This window comes from Rhopalosiphum padi, chromosome 3, assembly GCF_020882245.1.
Source record: "Rhopalosiphum padi isolate XX-2018 chromosome 3, ASM2088224v1, whole genome shotgun sequence".
Classification (NCBI taxonomy): domain Eukaryota; kingdom Metazoa; phylum Arthropoda; class Insecta; order Hemiptera; family Aphididae; genus Rhopalosiphum; species Rhopalosiphum padi.
The window spans coordinates 69,357,276-69,377,911 of record NC_083599.1 but is presented as its reverse complement, the minus strand read 5'-3'; the positions used below and the strand labels follow the sequence as shown (position 1 = coordinate 69,377,911).

At 30.1% G+C, this 20,636-nt stretch overlaps 3 protein-coding genes and 1 pseudogene across 3 annotated transcripts; 3 read left to right on the top strand and 1 right to left on the bottom strand.

Moving 5' to 3' along the window:
• Positions 1-72: 72 nt before the first annotated feature.
• Positions 73-1,077, top strand: LOC132925511 (zinc finger MYM-type protein 5-like). The gene has a single exon (XM_060989902.1). The coding sequence runs from the start codon at positions 73-75 to the stop codon at positions 1,075-1,077; it is 1,005 nt and encodes a 334-aa protein (XP_060845885.1).
• Positions 1,078-9,885: 8,808 nt separating this feature from the next.
• On the top strand, positions 9,886-10,791 carry LOC132925510 (craniofacial development protein 2-like). The gene has a single exon (XM_060989901.1). It carries the CDS (start codon positions 9,886-9,888, stop codon positions 10,789-10,791), a length of 906 nt encoding a protein of 301 aa, XP_060845884.1.
• Positions 10,792-13,112: 2,321 nt separating this feature from the next.
• On the top strand, positions 13,113-13,665 carry LOC132925509 (uncharacterized; annotated as a pseudogene).
• Positions 13,666-14,076: 411 nt separating this feature from the next.
• LOC132924494 (NAD kinase-like) lies at positions 14,077-19,256 on the bottom strand. Its single transcript, XM_060988849.1, has 9 exons — positions 18,853-19,256; positions 18,625-18,708; positions 18,431-18,560; positions 18,160-18,354; positions 17,792-18,083; positions 17,328-17,485; positions 15,298-15,380; positions 14,397-14,599; positions 14,077-14,329 (listed from the first exon to the last, which is right to left on the bottom strand). The coding sequence occupies exons 1-8, from the start codon at positions 18,894-18,896 to the stop codon at positions 14,470-14,472; spliced, it is 1,116 nt and encodes a 371-aa protein (XP_060844832.1). The 5' UTR covers positions 18,897-19,256; the 3' UTR covers positions 14,077-14,329; positions 14,397-14,469.
• Positions 19,257-20,636: the final 1,380 nt, after the last annotated feature.

The window sequence follows — 20,636 nt, the reverse complement described above, 5'->3', positions numbered from 1 at the left end:
AATTAAATTAATATAATTTACTTACACTACTTATGTTGTGTGACTTTAGAGTTGTTAATAATAAAAAAAATAATGAAGCGTGTGTATTTATCGGGTGCTGCGAAGAAGAAGGCAAAAAATGAAAAAAAACTTAAAGAAGATAAAGGAAAACGTCATTTACATGATTTCGGTTGGTGTACGTCAAGTAGGAACTTGGCTCAAAATGATATAAACGAGCAACAATGTGATGTTGATGACCCCAAAGTATTAGAAAATGAAAAAACCGTAAATATTCATGTAGGAGAGTCCAAAAAAAGTAAAATTGATGATACAGTTGTTCCATATCCAAAAGAAATTAATGAAAACGTTATTAACACACAAAATAATGAGGTAGTTAAATGTATACCAATGAACGAGAATGAAAGTGTAAAGGAATTAGATAAAAATGTTATTGACAGTAATATATTTTGTTCCAAAGGCATTATTGAAGCCAATTATAACAAACAATCTGACGAAATGTTTAAATTAAGTAACGATCCAGCAACTTGGAAAAAACTTAGTTTGTCAGATCGCGACTATTTAGCTGCAGTTGGTCCACCTACTATGCCATCAAAGTTTCCCCATGATGAACATGAGAATCGCTCTTTTCCGATTTCACTTTTACAAAAAACCTTACCTAATAAAGAAACAGTAAAACGCGACTGGCTTGTATGGAGTACACTAAAAAATGCTTTATTTTGCTTTCCGTGTTGTCTTTTTTTAAGAGATGATGAATTTGAGCCATCGGGTTTATGTAGAAATGGTATTGAAAATAATTGGAGAAAACTGTATGACAAGATCGATAACCACGAAGGGAATACGAAGCACATAGAAAGATATTTATTATGGAAGGACTTGGTAGAAGCAATAAATGGTAGGAAAGGGATCGACAAAGATTTGCAAGTTTCTATTAACACAGAGAAAGAAAAATGGAGAAAACTCCTTCGGATAGTAGTAGATATCACATTGTTTTTAGCAGAAAATAATTTGCCATTTAGAGGCATACACTCAACGATCGATCATGATGACTGTGGACTTTTTATTTCAACTGCAAAATAAGTTAGTCATTACAGCGAAACAATGAAAAATCATTTGGACACTATTAAGGAATATAAAGACAGTGGTAAAAAAATGTCTGCTCACTATCTATCTCCACGAAGTCAAAATGAGTTTTTGGAAATTTGTGCCAAAAAAGTTCAACAAAAAATTATTGAAGAAATAAAAATATGTCAATATTATTCAATTATTGTAGACGGTACTCCAGATGTGTCACACAAGGAACAATTGGTATTCGTTATAAGATATGTTTTTGAAAATGCTGGAACTTGGGATATACAAGAACGATTTCTAACAATGGTTGACTATGAAAAAAAAACAGGAGCTGATATTGCAAACAAAATAGAAGAAATTTTAGTTGAATGCAATTTAGATTTAGCACTATGCAGGGGCCAAGGTTATGATAATGCAGCAAATATGTCTGGCAAATACAACGGCGTGAAAAGTAAAATAATAGAGAAGTATCCTCAAGCTTTGTTTTCACCATGTAGTGCTCACTCTTTAAATCTATGTGGAGTACATGCAATGGAAACCAGCCTAGAAGTAAAAACATTTTTTGGAAACATTCAAAAGCTATACAACTTTTTTTTTTGTAGTCCATCAAGATGGAAGATACTTCAAGAAACTGCTGGTCTTTCACTACATTCAATATCAGCTACTAGATGGAGTGCCAGAATTGATGCTGTTCGTCCATTATCTAAAAATTATTCCGGTATTCTAAATTCACTTGTTCGTGTTAAAAATGAAATTAATCTACCTGCAGATAATCATACTGAAGCAGTTGGTCTGATTTCATGGTTACATTCCTTTGAATTTATATTGTTAACAACTATCTGGTACAAGGTTCTTCAGTGTATTGATGATCGAAATAAAATTCTTCAGAGCAAAAAAACTTCCATAGATGAAAGTTCAATGCATTTTCAACAATTAGCTACAGAAATTCAACAGATAAAAGACTCTTGGAATGATTTATTACTGGAGTCGAAATCAGTAGCTTCCACTTTGAATTTAACGACAGAATTTAAGATAACTTCAAGAGTTCGAAGAAAAAAACATTTTCACGATGATATTTCAGATGAACAGCCTTTCCATGATATTGAAAACAAATTTAAAGTTGAAGTGTTTGTAACCGCATTAGATAGGCTTTTATCAGATATTTATGGTATTCAAGCAACTATGGAGAAAATAACAAACACATTTTCTTCAATAATCAATCCACCAGATACAGAAGAACCAAGTGCTGAATATTTCAAAGCTCAAGCTAATATAATTTCAAGTGTATATCCTAATGACGTGTGTGCTAATGTATTAAAAGAGGAACTACGAATTTATTTCAAAATACACAAAGTATCAACAATTATTTTTAACGATAGCGAAATTGCATCGATTTCTATTCTTAATCAAATATATAAGAAAGGACTTCAAAATATACTACCTCAAATATGTATTTGTCTTCGAATACTTTCTACCATTCCCACGTCTGTGTCAACGGGAGAAAGATCTTTCAGTAAACTGAAATTAATAAAAAGTTATTTACGTTCAACTACAGCAGAAAACCGCTTAAATCATTTAATACTTCTCTCCATCGAACACAAGTTGGCAAAGACCCTAGATTATGATGATATTATTGACAGCTTTGCTGAAAAAAAGCTAGGAAAAAGGTGTTCTGATATACATTTTAATATTTTATTTAAAATAATAAAATAATATACGTACATTTTTTTTAATTTTCTTAATCTACCTTATCTGTTGTTCTGATATACATTTTAATATTTTATTTAAAATAATAAAATAATATATGAACATTTTTTTTAATTTTCTTAATCTACCTTATCTATTTATTTAATCCTATAAACATCCAAGTTAATATTTTCTTTGAATATTTATATCTAGGAATAAATTTTAGTTTTTTGTATACATGGTAATACATTGCTAATAATGTATTGAATAATATTGATATAAATAATATGAATAATATTAAATTCTATTATGTAAGTATGTAATGCTATAGGTACACGAATTTAAATGAGCTTGATTGGTTAAGGTTTGGAAAAATAACGTTTATAAACATTTTGTTATTCTCAGTGAGTATTTTGTTTATCATATTTTATTATTATGGTCAAAGGGCCCCCAAATTAATTTGCCCCTGGCCCCGAAAAACCTTGGGACGGCCCTGTCTAAGTATCACGAATTTCGTAAGATGGTCTTGATAATTTAAAATTAAGTAGAATCCATTAATATTTTGTGATTGCATATTAATTAAATCGATTTGAAATCTTGAATTGAAGGTGGAATGTAAAATAGGTTTCGAAACTAACCTCTTTTAGGATTTGATAACTTTTTTTGACAATGTGTGCATAGGTTTAAATATGCCATAATAGTTTCATTCGTGATATTGCAATATATTGATTTTAATTCAGAATCTATTCTACATCTTCCGCCATGGCCAATAGTAGAATGAGTCGAATGCAAAATATTGAACAACTCGTCAATTGTAACGTAATAGAGTATAGTATCGTCATTTACAGGTTTAATAAGACGCTCTTTATTATTTATTGTTAAAATATCATATTTACGTACCATATGGTAATCTTTCATAGACTTTTTTCCTCCTAGCGTTTTCAACAAAAATTTTGAATGTTTTAATTGTTCAATACGAATATTATACTCATCAATGGTTAGAAAGGAATTATTATCACTAAGTTTATCAGATATAATGTTATTAAATTTGTTTTCCATTTCAAGTTCATCCATATTTCATCTTATTAATAAAGAAAATTAACACAATGTTTTACGAATATTTTAACATACAAAAATAGTATGACGATATAATGGCGATGTCGATACGATGCGTACCGTGAAAGACTGACAAAAATATTATCTATAGTTTAACTATAATAGTCAGGGGCGGATCTAGGGGGGGTTCAGGAGGTCAGCTGACCCACAGTTAATATCTCCTGACCAAATTGGCCTCTTGGTGAATTTTCTTCTTTTCAGATCATGAGTACCTAGTAAGACACTTGGACCTGACGCGTACCTACGGTTGTCACTGGATGATGGTGAGGTAGCGTCGGATGGTGGTTGAACGGCACACGGGAGGAGCACGGGGGAAAGATGAATAAATAAAAAACACAAGTCTGTTTGGGGTTGAAAAAAAGGGTGGTTTTTATTATTGTGGCAGAATACAAAAAAAACACCAACGTGAAAAAAAAACTAAATCGTGAGATATGAGTGTATGTAATGCAGGTGGGCACGGTACGGCGCAAAAAGGTCTGTCGCGTACGGTGCGGTGGAAATGACTGGTTTTTGTCTAGGGCCGGTTCACGGTCGCGGCGGGTCCGACGCTCCGACGCGGATCGTCGCGCGTCGGCGTCGTCCGTCGTCAACTTGTGGTTGAGAGAGGGCTTACGGCGAGACTATCCGCGCAAATGCCGTTTGAATTCAAACGGTCTTTGCGCGGGGCCGCGTCAGACCCTTTGGATTTAATTCACAAATAAATAACAAATTTACATTTTCTCAATTCATAATTTATATTATGTTAAATTATATCGTTTTAGTAGACAGTTGAATTAACCATATTTTATTATGTACGAGTACGACGTATCCATACCATCCCGCATCGCTGCGCCGATAAAATTAGATTAATTTTACAAATTGAAAATAAGTCTTATCGCTAAATAGTAATTTATATAAATATTATAATTATATATATATATATATTATAAATATGTCTATTGATATAGTAATACTAGACACTAGTAATAATATTATACGAAAATACTATCAATACAAAATTGTGTACGCCGGTTGCGACATGCGCGTTCCCAGAACTAATGAAACTATTTATAAATAATCTGGTGTAAATCCGTAGTCGACCACACCATAATGATATGATATTCGGAATATTCCTGATTGCCATACAATCAAATTGCCATACATCATAATATTGTCATCATCGGACGTCCATCACGAATGACAGGACTGTTTATATTAAGTGAATTGTGTTTGGTGGTTTTAATAATTATTTTTTAAATTATAAGCAGTTGTAAATTTTAAATTTTAACTTCCAAGTATGGAACCATTGTATCAGCCACCTACAAAAAAACCTCGTCTCTCAGGTGGGGCGAGAAAAATTATGAAAGAAAAAGAAAAATCTGTAAAAGGAAATAAAAGTATTTTATCCTTTGTTCAATCATTTAAAAAACAAGGTAGTATTCTATTAATTATATAATATTATACTTATACTATATTATATTATTTATATTATTAAGTACTAGGTACCTATTGAGTAGTTAATATTTAACAATAGTTTTTCATTACCCATCGGGGATTTTTTTGTTTTAAACAATATGAGGACAAAGATGAGTATTAGAAACTAAAATTAATTCAGTAATTTAAGTTAATCATTGGTTATTTATTATTATTAGATATATTTGATTATAAACTAATAATTTAAACAATAATTAAATAACATAAATAATAACTAGGTATGTTTTTTTTACCAGCACCTTTAATTTATAGATATCATATTATAATAAATTGATTTATCTATATTTTAGATCAATCTACCACCTTAAATACTGAAAATAATACAGTATCAAAATATCAAATCCCAGTAGTTGTAACAAATTTAGACGAAGATAATGTTCCTAATGTTCCTAATGAAATTGAAGGTAAATAAAATAAAATATTATAAATTTATTACAAATTAAGTAACATTTAATATAATTTTAAATTATATATATATATATGAATATGAATATTATTTCTTTTGTATTCTCATTCCTTGTATCTAATTATTTTTTTATATAATATCCAAGTATTGAAGTATTTATTGCTTAAATAATATAAAATAAATGATATGTGTTTTAATTAAAGTACACTATAGAACATACATTCTATTCCTAATAGTGAACATTATTTTTTTGATTGTTTTAGAACAATTAGTGATACCACAGCACTTAAACTCAACCGACTCAGCTTATGATTCAGTACAGTCAATTTTGATAGACAAATCTGTAGAATATCCTTCAGATCCTGATTTATTTAAAGAAACAATTCTTTCGACACCCTTAATAAGAGCTCTTATAGAAATAGGGCCTTGCCAGCCAGGTATTGATGGAAAACATTTTATTTTTCCAAAAAATGAAAATGGTCAAAGCTTTCTTTTAAAATGGTATGATAAAATAACCAAGTCAAATTTTCCTTGTAAATGTAACTGGTTAGTTTATTCTCCAAGTAGCAATAAAATTTTCTGCTTTCCATGTTTTTTATTTCGTACTATTTCTCAACATCATTATCAGTGGTCTAATCCATCTAAAGGGGTTTCAAATTTTCGTAAGGGTCATGAAAAAATTGTTAAGCATGAGCAGTCAAATGAACACAAAACTGCTGAGAGAGAATATTTAATATTGAGAACACGAATTAAAAATGATAGTACTGTTGTGCATAATATAATTCTAGCAAGAAAAAAAGAAAAAGAACATAATCGCAACGTGTACATTTTCCATCGTATGTAGAAATTATCGATAATCAAACCCAAAAAATAATAAACCACGATAATCACTAGTTTGTTAGGTAATTATTGTTATTTACTAGAAAATAACATTATTTTAATGTTTAGAATCATTTGCATTGAATTAAGACACATTTTATTTTCATGCAATCTGTAATATATTTATATTATACGTATATATATTTCAATATTTGTAAATTTATATATTAACTGTGGTGAGACCAATATCTACAATCGACCATTAGTTTATATTATTTGCACTTTCGGGAAAAAAAAAGTCTAAACAGTTATGCGTTCGCCGATTGTCCATCAACAAAATTGTATCAAACTCGTCAAGGAAATCGAGAATATTTGAGATTACAATTGGTATGGACTGATTTATTTTTATATACGTTTTGGAAGCAACACAAATTAACATGCACGTATAGCATTTTAAAGCATCAGGTTTCTCATTCAGGGAGAGGATATTTCATTACACAACAAAGTCATTTTTATTCATCTGAAACAACAGAGATACAACATAAAGATGTGAAACACGTTATCTCCGAAACCCAAAACGTAAAGAAATAGGTGATGAGTTGCTACATGTAGGTGCAGATCAATGTAGAAGTCAATATGCTGATGAAAATATGGAATACGGCGATGATGAACCTCCGATTTTATATAATTCAGAAGTATTAAGAAAATCTAAACAAGATTCTGTAGATTTAAATCTAAGAACTTCTGGACCAGACCCTATTACATCGTTAATAGAACTTAAACATCTTAAACACAGTGTTGAACATAGTGTAAGTATTCATACGATTTTTGATGATAAGTTCATTGTGCATTATTGGTTACCGCTACAATGTCATGTACATAAGGAAATTCGCAAGGAAAATTGTGTAACTATAACTGTTGATGCAACTGGATCACTGATAGCATCACTTCAAAAAACATTAAACAAAATATTTGTATAATAGTGTAGTAATGTATAAGCATATTTTTTTTATACCAATTAGTTGTTAAGTATTAAGTATTTACTACTGGATGGAAAATTGGATAACACCAGGAATGAAGCCACATGACGAGTGTGTACTGGACTATTCAAAAGCACTTGTAGGAGCTACAACTCGAGCATTTTCGAATAGAATGACATTGGAAGAGTTTTCAAAATCATGTTTTTTACGTTTAATAAATAGAGAAACAAATGTCCCACCATGTTTAATTCACATTGATGTTGCTCATATAAATTATATGCTGTGAAGATGGAAGAGCTTGCAAGGAGGAAACAAATTAAAGATTTTTACATCCGTTCAATGGGATTATTAATAAAATCAGAAAGCCTTGAGTATTTCGATTGTATACTAAGGAACATATTAATTTTTGCAACAGCTGAAACGTATGGCACAGACACATCTAAAAATGAAACACCGGCTGAAAGAGCAAAAATATTTTTAGAAGACTTGATTTCAGGTATTGATAACTTTCAATTTAATTCAGATAGTTCTAAAGCGATACAAATATTAAATGATTTTCATTGAGACCTAGAAAAAGAACCACAAGATAATACGCATAATTCAGAACTAAGAAAATGGATTAACGGGATTCATGAAGATGTCATCCTTGAAGCAACAGTTGAAGGCAATAGATTAAATCCTTATTATTGTAAAGATTTAGTGATGCCTCTAATTAATATATGCAAGGAATTCCCTTTATGGTCTGCAGTTATGATAAAAATATTACGAAGCCCCAATAAAATTGGATCTTCAGCAAGAATTGAGGGTTATTTTTCCGAATTAAAATCAACAATCATCGATAAAAGAAAGCCCAGAATGAGAGTAGATAAATTTATCGTAACTCATTTAAAAGCTATAAGATGTTCAATGGAATTATCAGGATGTTGATGTAAAAATAATTATGAAACAAGTACAAAAGCGAACACAGATAGAAAAAGCAGCAAAATATCTTTAGTCAACCAAAATGTATATTTTAAAAGTAAAAAATATGAAGGATTTAACACTGAAGAAAAAGATAATGTGACTGATGAAAATGTATATTTTAAAAGTAAAAATGTGAAGGATTTAACAGTGAAATGAGAAACACTGATGAACAACAAAATAAAATTGTAAATGAGAATAATAGCACGGATAACTCAATAGATGGAAATTGTAAATTTGTAGAACCAAATTATTTTAAACAAACGAAAAAATTATCAATTTGATGAAATATTTGAAAAAGAAAAAGCAATTGATGATGAAGAAATCAACTCTTATGATTATGTAGACGAAAATTATTGGATAAGAAATATTAACGATACCGATACCTCTGAAGAAGATATTGCAGTAACTAGCACTAGTGAAATAATTGAGTTGACACTGAAAGAAAATTGGAAAAACAAATTAAAAAGTGCAAAGAAAAGAAAATCCTTGTACTTAATCAATCATCCCGAAATAAAAGCTAAAAGAACGTCAAAGTTGAATATCACAATTGATAATGTACAGAACGGCAATTGTTTAAACCCTACATCATTCAATATAAGGGGAAAAACAATCAAATACAAATTTAACAATACTTGTCCATTTGACGCTGTACTTCAAGCAACTGCTACTGGCTATATCGATTCTACAATTTTTGCAAACTACGTTGATAATTCAAAATGTCCAATGCTAGAACTTGCTAAATATATGGTAAACAATGGTGCAGATTTAGAATAATATCAAAAAAGAGCAAAAATATTAGAAAATACTGGACGTAAGAAGCGATTGATATGTGGTCTTATGGAATTGGATCCTGAGTTTAATGTTACAAATTTAATAGAGATACTGATGAAAAATGCACCAAGTATTTTAGAGTATCATACGTGTAACATTGAAGCTACACAAACCATAGTTCCGAAAATATTTATACCAATTAATCTGGCTGAGTTATTAAAAGGTATAGTAAATATGATTTTAATATATTTTAAAAATAATCGTATATAGTAATTTTTTTTTTGCTTTTATGAATCACTGATTTAAAGCTAATAATGACATAATATTTAAATTTTTATTTTTTTCATTATTTATGAAATAATATTTAAAAAATTTAATGAGATCTCCCAGGGGAGCACTAACAGTGCGACGGGTATGGCGAACCCGGGGCCCCGAGCTCTGAACCAAACTGACTTTAATTAATTGGTTCAGTTCTCCATACCCTGATCTTAATTGGTTGGGGTAGTCTGGCCCTCCAGGTTGGGGGTTTGGCGGCGGGCTAACAACCCGCCACTGTAAAAATATCTTGTTAAGAAATCAAAACAAAAGCCTCGGGACAGAGTTATGGATAATGAACATTGGAATCGGACCGGACAACATGGATTAAGGATTGGAATTTGGAATGTGAGAACGTTATACAAAGTAGGAGCCCTTCAAACGCTAACAGAAGTAGTAGAAAAATATAACATACACCTTATAGCGTTACAAGAAACTAGGTGGCCAGGAGAAGGAAGTATCACATCTGGCAATATGGTGTTTATGTACGGGGGAAACAAGAATAACAAACATGAAAACGGAGTAGGATTTATGATTCATAAAAGTATTATGCCGCAGGTTAAACAGTTTATAGTAGTAAATGAGAGAATATGCTACTTACGAATAAATATGAAACATCATGATCTGGTAATAATTTGTACATACGCTCCTACAGAAACGACAGACAAAGAAATGAAAAATATCTTTTATGATTCATTAAAAAATACTTATGACTCCCTACCAAACCATTGTGTTAAGTTAATAATGGGAGACCTTAACGCCCAAATAGGACAGGAAGAAATATATAAATCTGTTGTAGGGAAACTTAGCCTTCACGAAAGAAGTAACAATAACGGGATAAAGCTGATAAATTTCGCTATAAGCAGAGGAATGAATATCAGTAGCATGCAGTTTCCCAGAAAGAATATATATAAACATACGTGGATATCACCAGGTGGCAGATACACCAGCCAAATAGACCATGTACTAATGAATAATAGATACAAATCAATTGTTACAAATGTTAAAAGCTATAGAGGAGCAGATGTAGATTCGGACCATTATCTTTTAATTGGAGTCTTCAAGAGTAAAATGGCAGCAAAGTGGAATAATGAAAAAAAATCAAAAACAACTAGAAAATTTGACATCAAGAAGCTTAAAGAAGAAGAAATACGAAAAAAATACCAGGAAACAGTAGAAGAAAAATTAAAATAAAAAAAAAGTTCTAGTATTGAAGAATTGGAGGACAAATGGAATATAGTTAAAGACTCAATAACAGAAACCGCGGAGAGCATAATACAATTCACACAAAAACCAAAAAAGAATAAATGGTTCAACGAACGTTGTAGACAAGGAATCCAGGACCGTAACAATGCTAGAATCAAAGCAATCCAGGTACCCACACCTGAAAACATCATTGAATTTGAGATAAAAAGGAAAGAAGTGTCAAGGCTAATCAGAAAAGAGAAAAGAATGTCGGAAAAAGCAAAGATTGAAGAAATCGAAAGATATAAATACAATCCAAGAGAATTCTTTAAGAGGTGCAAGACAATTAACGGGGCTTCGTCCCGCCTATTCTATCCCTAATAGATGAAAGTGGTGCCCTGATATATGGTCCAGAAATCATAGTTAACAAATTCAAAGATTATTTCAAAGAATTACTAAATAAAATACCAGATAATGACAATAACGACAAAGAAACTAGAGCTTATTACACAGTAGACCAGGAAGTACTTGCCCCTAGCTTGGACGAAACAAAAGCGGCAATACACACTCTGAAAAATAATAAGCCATCAGGGGAAGACAGGATTAACTCTGAATTTTGGAAGATAGGAGGCCAAGAAGTAGAAAGGGAACTACATTCGGTAATTCTACAAATATGGGAAGAAGAAAGGCTCGCGGAAAGCTGGAAAGAAACACTTATTTGCCCAATATTCAAAAAAGGAGATCGAAGAAAAGTAAAAAACTACAGGGGGATAACCCTATTAAATACAGGATACAAGGTTCTATCATTAATAATATTAAAACGATTAGAGAGATACGCCGAAGAAACTGTAGGTGAATACCAAAGTAGATTCAGAAAAGGAAGATCAACCATAGACCATATATTTGTAGTGAGACAACTAATGGAAAAGCACTATGAATACGCAAATGACCTGCATATGGTGTTTATGGACTATAAACAGGCCTATGATAGCGTGAACAGGGAAAAACTATGGGAGGCGCTCAAGACATTTGGGATCCCTTTGAAAATTATCAAAATGGTACAATTATAGAACAGTGAAACGTATAGTAAAGTAAAACTTGGGAATGAGGTGTCTATGGCTTTTGAAATCAAAAGTGAACTAAGACAAGGGGATGCCATGTCACCCATATTATTTAACATGGCATTGGAAAGCGTGGTACGTGAAATGTCAAACGGGGATGCCTGGTCACCTCACAGAGGATTACTACTCGCATACGTAGATGACATAATATTTACTGGAAATACTAGAACAGAAGTCCAAATGAATCTGAAGAAATTACTGAAAGCAATAAAAATATGGGTCTTTTAGTAAATGAAGAGAAGACGAAATACATGGCAATAACAAGAAGATCAGAGGATAGCTCCAACCTTAAAATAGAAAATAAGGAATTCGAACAAGTTAAAGAATTTAAGTTCCTTGGTGTAACTCTAAACAACAAAAATATTATGCACGAAGAAATTAATGTGAGGATGAATGCAGCAAATCGATGTTATTTTGCAATGGAGACGATATTTAAATCAAAATTGATATCAAAAAATGTCAAAGAAAAACTTTATATAAGTTACATAAGACCGGTATTGACGTATGTGCCACATGGGCCACAACTAAAGGTGATGAAGAAAAACTAAGTAGATTTGAAAGGAAAATCTTAAGAAGAATACATGGTCCAGTATTTAATACCGAAACTCAACAATGGGAATTAAGATCGAATGCACAACTCGAGAACCTATACAAAAGAGAAAATATTATACAATATGTTAAAAGTATAAGAATGCAATGGGCTGGACATGCATGGCGTGCGGAAGGATGCCTGATAAAAGAAATAATGACTTGGACGCCAACAGGGAAAAGACCCAGGGGAAGACCCCGAAGAAGATGGATAGACAGCGTAAATGAAATATGGAATGCGGTAGGCCAAGAAGTTAGGACGAATTGGCAAATCATAGCGCAAGATAGAGAGAAATGGGAGGAGATAGTTTTGGCGGTAAAGATCCTCAATGGATCGTAAAGCCGGGAAAAAAAAATAGTATGAGATGTTTAATTAATATTTAATTGTTTTTAAAATATTTTTTTGAATAAAAGGAGGATTAAAGGACTTACTAAATGCTGTCTCAAATATGATACACCAGCTTCTTGAGACCTACACGAGAAAATGTTACCATAGTGGATGCAGTGGAACATTAGCTTTTTAATATTTGTTATATAATCAATGCATTGACTTTATATGAGTTATTGTCTATCGAATACAATAATAAGTAATTTAATTTTTAGGTGGACACCGAATACTGATACGGACTACCATCTTACAATCACTGGACGACAACCATTGCGGGGCAACTTCTGAGCCAAACACTATTGGATGATGTCAAGTATTTCGACGTACTCACCACTGTGATCGACCATGCACCGTTTCGACGATATTCATCAACAGATTCATTGATTACGTCTACATCTAAACGTAATAAAACCTGCTTAGATATTCAAGAGATCAACAATAATCATATGCCTTTATTTAATTTGCGTGTATACAAGAAGAATGTTTCACACTTGCCAGACTTAATCAGAGAATGCCAACAATTACGTAGATTGCCCGTCAACTAGTTTTCAGACTTAATACCAGTTAAACAGAAACGAAAAATATTTTAAGAATCAGTTACTTGCTCTACAAAAAGTGTGGATAATATTTACATGATCTTTCGTCTCATATAAAAAAACTAGGTCTAGGTCAATGAACAAATTGAATTTGAATTTAAGCAGTGCTTGTGAAAAACATTTGTAGATATTTCGAAGTAGATTCAATAATAACGAAACCAATACCATACTATTCAGATCACTTTATTAACAATATCGTTAATAAAAGTTAGTTATGGGTGATACGATGTTTATTAGACATTATGTAATGATCTTTAGATGAAGAAAAATGTTCTAAAGATTTATTAAATTATTATGATAATATATTACTTAATGTATACTCTTAGTCATTAATAAATAATTTTATAATTTATACAAATGTAAGGCTAAAAATAATAATAAACATATATATTTGCTTTCTTCACAATATCAAAAACAAATTACAATTTAAATTTCATCTTAAAAATGGAAGAAATTGTATTCTTGGGTAAAACCCCAAATCGGAGCGCTCTAATTACCAAAAATTAATAACTCTTACATTAAAGACTTACATTTTTATTTAATGACTATTATCAATTAAAATATACCTACTTCACCAATAATGTAATATAAATATATAATATTAATTTGTCAAACTACAGCTCCAATACATAAACTATAACTAATTGATAAATAGGTGATTTTAATCACGAGCAGCAGAAACACATACATTTATACCTTCTATGGGTATTTACAAGACAATAATAATAATAAAAAATTTATTTTTTACAAATTTTAAATCCATTTGTAAGCACCGATAGTAGTAAAGGTACTCATCGATTTGAGGATAAGGTTATCTAGTGGTTAACATTAAACTACAATTATACTCTGTTAATCTAAAAAGTAAAAAGTAAAATTAATTTCATCAATTTAAAAAAAATAAATATAAAATTGATTATTTACCAATAACTAATAAAGTGTCTTTTGACGTTGAATTTAGTGAATCTTCATACTTGGAATGCATCAGCTCAGACAATTACTCAAAATGCATTTGTCGTTTTCGCACATTCCAATGTAGACATTCAGCCAATGAATCAAACCAATCAGATATTTGGTCTTGAGCACATATTGATGGTAACGAAAATATAGATGTAGTTACTAGTAAGCTGTAAATAAAATATTTGTTATTCTATTAAATGCAATGTAGAAAGTACTTAAAGCACAATGGAAAGTAAATATTCATGCAAACTGATACACATGGTGTTAAGAACCCCTGAATATTACATATATATTTCTTAATGTCAATATTGCATTTTGTTTGTATCACAAAACACAGTGTGTTGAACGACGCTGCGACCATGGGATACGCTGAATAAGGGCTTTTGTATGTGACACTGGGCATCGTCGTGTCGACATACAGGGGAGACAGTCCGTCGTAGTATTACCAGTGTTAGACTAACTATTTGTAGCTATACTTATAATTTTAAACAACCATTTCTATAATAAATATATTAATTATTTTAATATTTAATTGATGCGTACACTTTATTTAAATTGTGTTGTGTTAAATCCATAACAATGGTTATCATTTTCATAGGTCTTAAAATTACTAATATAATTTTATTGTAATATGGTTAGACGGTTAATACGTGTATCATAAATAAATGTATCGTGTTTAATAACTAAATTATCATTTTTGATGTAATTAATAAATAATAATACATAAATTAGTGATTATTGAGGTCTGATTCCATATACTCTGATCCTTTCCCGTCATTGATTAAATAACTTACAGAGTGAAAATCAAATTTTACTGTGCACATATTATCCATCACTAAATATTCTACATTTTTTATTGACCAACCTATCATCTGCACACAACTCCTGTTGATTTCTGCCGTCAAACGAAACCCAAGCTGTTGATCTCGCATCCGGACTCAACATAATCTACAAACAGTATACAAATTTGCTATATCAGTACCAATACTAGAATCTACTTATAATTAAAACACTTAATACTTAAATACATAGAATTTAAAAAAATTTATTTTTTAGCTAATGACAATTTTATTATCATCATTTAAAGACGCCAATTGACTTATATTTCAATAGACATACTATACAATATACTAGAATTTATATAAATTTCTAGAACCAAAATAAGCATTAATTTTAATTTTTAATACTAAACTGCTAATATCTATTAATATTTTTTAACAAATATTTCAATATTTAGATAAGCATGTGCACTTCAAAAGCATTTAAACAAATACAAGCTTTGACAAATAACAACAATGTAAAATTGATTGTAAATATATAGATAGTTAATACTCCATTTTTCTTTCCTACTATAGTATTACCTATCACCATGAAATATTTCTTGCCGATTACAACCATCAAATGAAACCTAAACCGTATTGCGGCTATTTGGTGATACCGTTAAAGAAACAAAACATATCCTAACTCTATTGATCTAGCAACCATTAGCTATTTTATTATAACTTATAAAATGCTAACAAAAATTAAAATTAAATAAAATATATAGAAAATTCCACTATGAGTGTGAATAAACGAATAATTAAATTCTAGAATTTTAAATTTATTTATTAAAACCATTGAAGGAATTAACCTACATAAAAGATATAAAATAATTTTGATAAATGTAGTTCGATATAACTTAAAAGTTCAATCAGTAAAATGTATAATCTAATCTAATTCAAATGCATTCGATTATATGTTTTATAAAATTTAAACTTAAACTTATATAAAAATGATCATTACCTCAATAGAAATGTATCATGTTCAATAATATTGAACCATGTACAGTAAACATAGTTATTTGTATTTAAAATTTAAATAGCGTACAATTTACTTATAGCCTTGTAGGTACCTAATTTTAAATATAATATAAAAACATTAAAAAATGTAGGTATAATTATTAATTCTACAAAAAATAAAACTTCAGTTTCATAAAATATTATGTTTAACTATCATTTTTTAATTTAAACAAATTCATTAAATAAAAATAAATTTATATTCAATTTAAATATTTATTTAACTATTTTAATATTATTTCTAAGATTAATAATTTTACTGTTAAAAGATAACTTTAAATACTTATACAATACATTTATTTATTATACATTCAACTATTTTTCAGCTTACAATATTTTTCTTTGGAGGTTAATCATGTTTATTTTTCAACTATTATAAAGTAATCTATAATATTGGTAGCAACTGACACAATAATACAAATTATAATGTATAGTTTTGAATATAGTAAAATACTAGAAATAGATTGATTTATTATCCATCATATTGCAATATTAGCTTTATTGTAAGAAGAATCAACATATAGATAACAGCCAAGGTTAAGATTCACAAAAATGTCTTTATAATATAGAATTACTATTGTATAATATATATTACCATTGATTATTTATATTATAGTACTTATAACCAATGATATTAGTTTGTAATGTTGCAATCTGTGAATTATAATAATTACTAATGATTGTAGACATATAAAAATATTCCTTAATTGTTGAAAGTATATGAATACACATATAAAACATAAAAGTTATCTTATTTAACCAAATTAAATATTTTTAACTATTTTAAATTTTAACTATTCAAATAGTAGTAAATTTATTTAATAGTTCAAAAAACTGTTCAGTAAACCATACAAATATTCTAATTAAGTATTTGATAGTTGCATGTTAATAGTACCTAATAATAATATAGGATTAAATTAAATGTTAATAGACTAATTTTATGTTCATGAACAAAATGCAATCATGTAAAAAAGTATGTAATACTTAATAATATGTAATTTAAAATTGCTTAATTATTTTTTATCACCAAGTGTGAAATTTTTTTTAAATAATAATTTACTTTTAACTCAACACCGGCTGGTACTACTATTGGCCTGAAAGACAAAGAATGAGGGCATATAGGAGTCACCATGATGGCTGGAACACTTGGGTGAATCATTGATGCACCCGCAGCAACTGCATATGCTGTACTTCCAGTTGGTGTTGAGACAATTAAACCTAATAACAAAAATTAAGTTTTATTTAATAAATTACAAAAATGTGATTTAAATAGTAATTTATATATCTTGAGAGCTAGAATATAGTAGATAAATTTTGAATTAAAAACCATAAAAATTTGACATTTCCTAATTTCCTACACACTAAAATAGACATCGAATCTTAAACGTGTATGTCTATATACACAAATAATGTAATAGCTATAGTTGTATATCAATGTAAATTTTAATAAAATTGTATACTTAAATAATATAATTTATGCATTTAGTATTATGCATTTTATTTAATAAAAAATGTATTCATTACCATCTCCTTTGATAGATGTTATGTATTTCCCATCTAAAAATAAGTCAATGTTCGAAAGGTATGGTGATGGTCCGCGGCCAATAACTACTTCATTAAGTACCAGTAAATTTGGCTGAGGCATTTCTTGATCTTCATTTTTCCTAACAATTATACACCTAAGTCTACTGCGTAACGTTAAAGCAGCATGTCCTTCAAGTACATTAGTCACTTGCTGTTGGAAATTTTCAAACTTAAAAGGCGTTAAAAAACCCAGGGAACCTAAGTGGAATGTCATAACTGGTGGTACAGATTGCTGAAAAGAAAAAAACAACATTTTAATTAACAATAATAAAATTAAATTAAAGATGAAATACTTATTTTGAAATTACCTGAAACAAAAGACTAGCGTGTAGTAGAGTACCGTCTCCACCTAAACAAATAATGAAATCTATTTTGTCTGTTAGATCATCTTTGTTATCTTGAAAATAGTTTAATTTCTCTTGTATTTCCATGAAGTCTGAGTTACTAGAGAGCATTGTATCTTCCGTCACAGAATGTTCCACAAATACTATCATACTTTTTTCCTGAGAACAAATGGTTAATTTTGAAACAACAATTTACATTATCTTCACACGAGTATCCAATTAAAAATATTCGTACTAGTATTAGCCATCTGACGAGTTCTATGAACGGTGGTAAAACAGACATGTCTCTAACTTTTTTTATCACCAATACAGACAAAGGATTTTTGTACCACGTCAAGCGTTGAGTGGCTGGATCTTGAATTGTTCTGGACAAACAGAAAATAAAAAAATATAAATACACGACGACAAATCGTAATTTAACTGACTTACGTGATCAATGCAGATGTTTTCATGATACGGCCGCATGGTCCAAACTGTTGGACTGGGCTAGGGGCGTTCAACGACCGCGTTCTCCTGAAAACAAAAAAAAAAGAAGTGTCGGTTATTAAACGTACTGTAAGGAGTGAACAACACGGATATGGATGGAACGAAAGGATAGACTAATTTTTGGGTCGCATACGAAAAATATTTTACACGATTCTGTGTGTGTGTGCTTACGGGTCAATGTCGTCTACGATGACCAATCCCTTCATGTCGTTCATAACTGCGGCACAACGTTAGAAATTCCGTTTTACATGTCGGACACACGGGGCGGCAGGAAGAGCGATACGGTTTTAAAACAACTAGGATCCGAACGTCGTGCGTTTTCGATATTTTCCACCAGAAGGCACTAAACACACTCAGTAACAACAAACAGTCAACAGTTAAGAATTACTACTCTTAAGTAAGAACTCTCTCAAACGGAAATCAGAGAATTCTTCAATGAAAATATTATTATGAAATAATGATAACTGATTACTGTAATCGAAGACGTACCAAACCGACTATTGTCATCGGAATATTATCAGACGATATTATAATATTATATTGTTATCACCGTTGTCGTGTGGGTGTGTGCGCGGTCTATACCACTACTGACTGCGTTGCCAGTTTGCCACCACCAACGAGGTGTGAAATGTATTTCGTTAGTCGCTAGAGCACGCTGAACGAATTTCGGCAGACGGCGGAGCGACATCCGGTACGGAGGCAGAGTCGGTATAATAGGTATAATATTAGATAATATAATATGCGCAACGCGATGTATAAATAATGAATATAATAATGGGGGAGGGGGTACCCGTCCGATATTATTATTTTTTTTTTAATTTTATGTTTATAGCCCCGGCTGCGACTCGCGAGGGCCATTAGTCTTGCATCAAGTGATCACATTTAATAGGTAATATTATTGTTTACTTCAATTATATAATATTATAGGGCGGATTTTATGGTATCTCCAAATATCCTAATTAGGTAGTATTGTTACGCCTATGAACTATGGTATAATATTAAATTTAATAAACTTAATTGAAAATATATTTGTCACTAATAAAGGTATGGAATATAATATGTACACATAGTTTATTATTGCACTAGTTTTTATTAAATAACTTTTGAAATTAATTTTCCGTCTTAATACAATAATAGTGAAATGATGATTGTGATGTCCTCAAAATAATATGTGACCCAGCAAGTTGTGTCAACACGTACCTACTACAATTAAATTAAATTCAAATAATGAAATATATTTAAAATTGCATATACAAATAGATATAAACAGATATTTACATAATATTAATTATAATGTGTATAGCATGATCAAGTTACTTCCTTTAATAGGTACCTATAGGTTATAGGTATAACATAAATTATATCGTAATTCGTTCTTAAACATTAACTATATTAAAAGTAATATTTGTTTACCTATACCTAGGTACATAGGGCATATTACTTTATTAATTATTAGTTGATACCTAATAATAACTATGTTACTGGATAATACATTATAGGTACACAATGTCACCATGTATGAATTGATACATAATATTAAAATAATACAATTTGGGCAGACAGGACATGGAATGTAAAAAAAAAGATAAGTATATTGGATATTTATTTAGTCTTGCTATAGTTATAACTACTTATTTTTTTTTCAATATTATTTTCAAGTTTTCCTGATTTTAAATCATCTAAACTTAGGTAAATACATGAATTTGAAATTTTTAATAATTGCATATCAGATTGCATTAGTTTTATAGTAAGATTACTGAATTTTAAATTTAACAGAGCACTTACGATAATAATTTTTACTTTATTGACGATTTCGCGTCATGAGCAACAAGGTAATTGTCCGCAGTCGGCGAAAGTAGTCCGTGCGGCTGCTTACCTACTCTCGCCGACCGCGGACAATGGGGGTGCGTATAAAATTGGAAAATAAATGCTAGGAATCGTATTTCTCAGGAAAA

Excerpts from the sequence above, each read along its gene's own strand:
- LOC132925511 (XM_060989902.1), top strand. The coding sequence starts at position 73 with ATGAAGCGTGTGTATTTATCGGGTGCTGCGAAGAAGAAGGCAAAAAAT.
- LOC132925510 (XM_060989901.1), top strand. The coding sequence starts at position 9,886 with ATGGATAATGAACATTGGAATCGGACCGGACAACATGGATTAAGGATT.
- LOC132924494 (XM_060988849.1), bottom strand. The coding sequence starts at position 18,896 with ATGAACGACATGAAGGGATTGGTCATCGTAGACGACATTGACCC. Across the intron at positions 15,381-17,327 it reads CAGCCGGTGTTGAGTTAAAA|ATTATGTTGAGTCCGGATGC; the intron begins GTAAATTATTAT and ends TACTGTTTGTAG. Across the intron at positions 14,600-15,297 it reads GAGTTGTGTGCAGATGATAG|CTTACTAGTAACTACATCTA; the intron begins GTTGGTCAATAA and ends TTTTATTTACAG.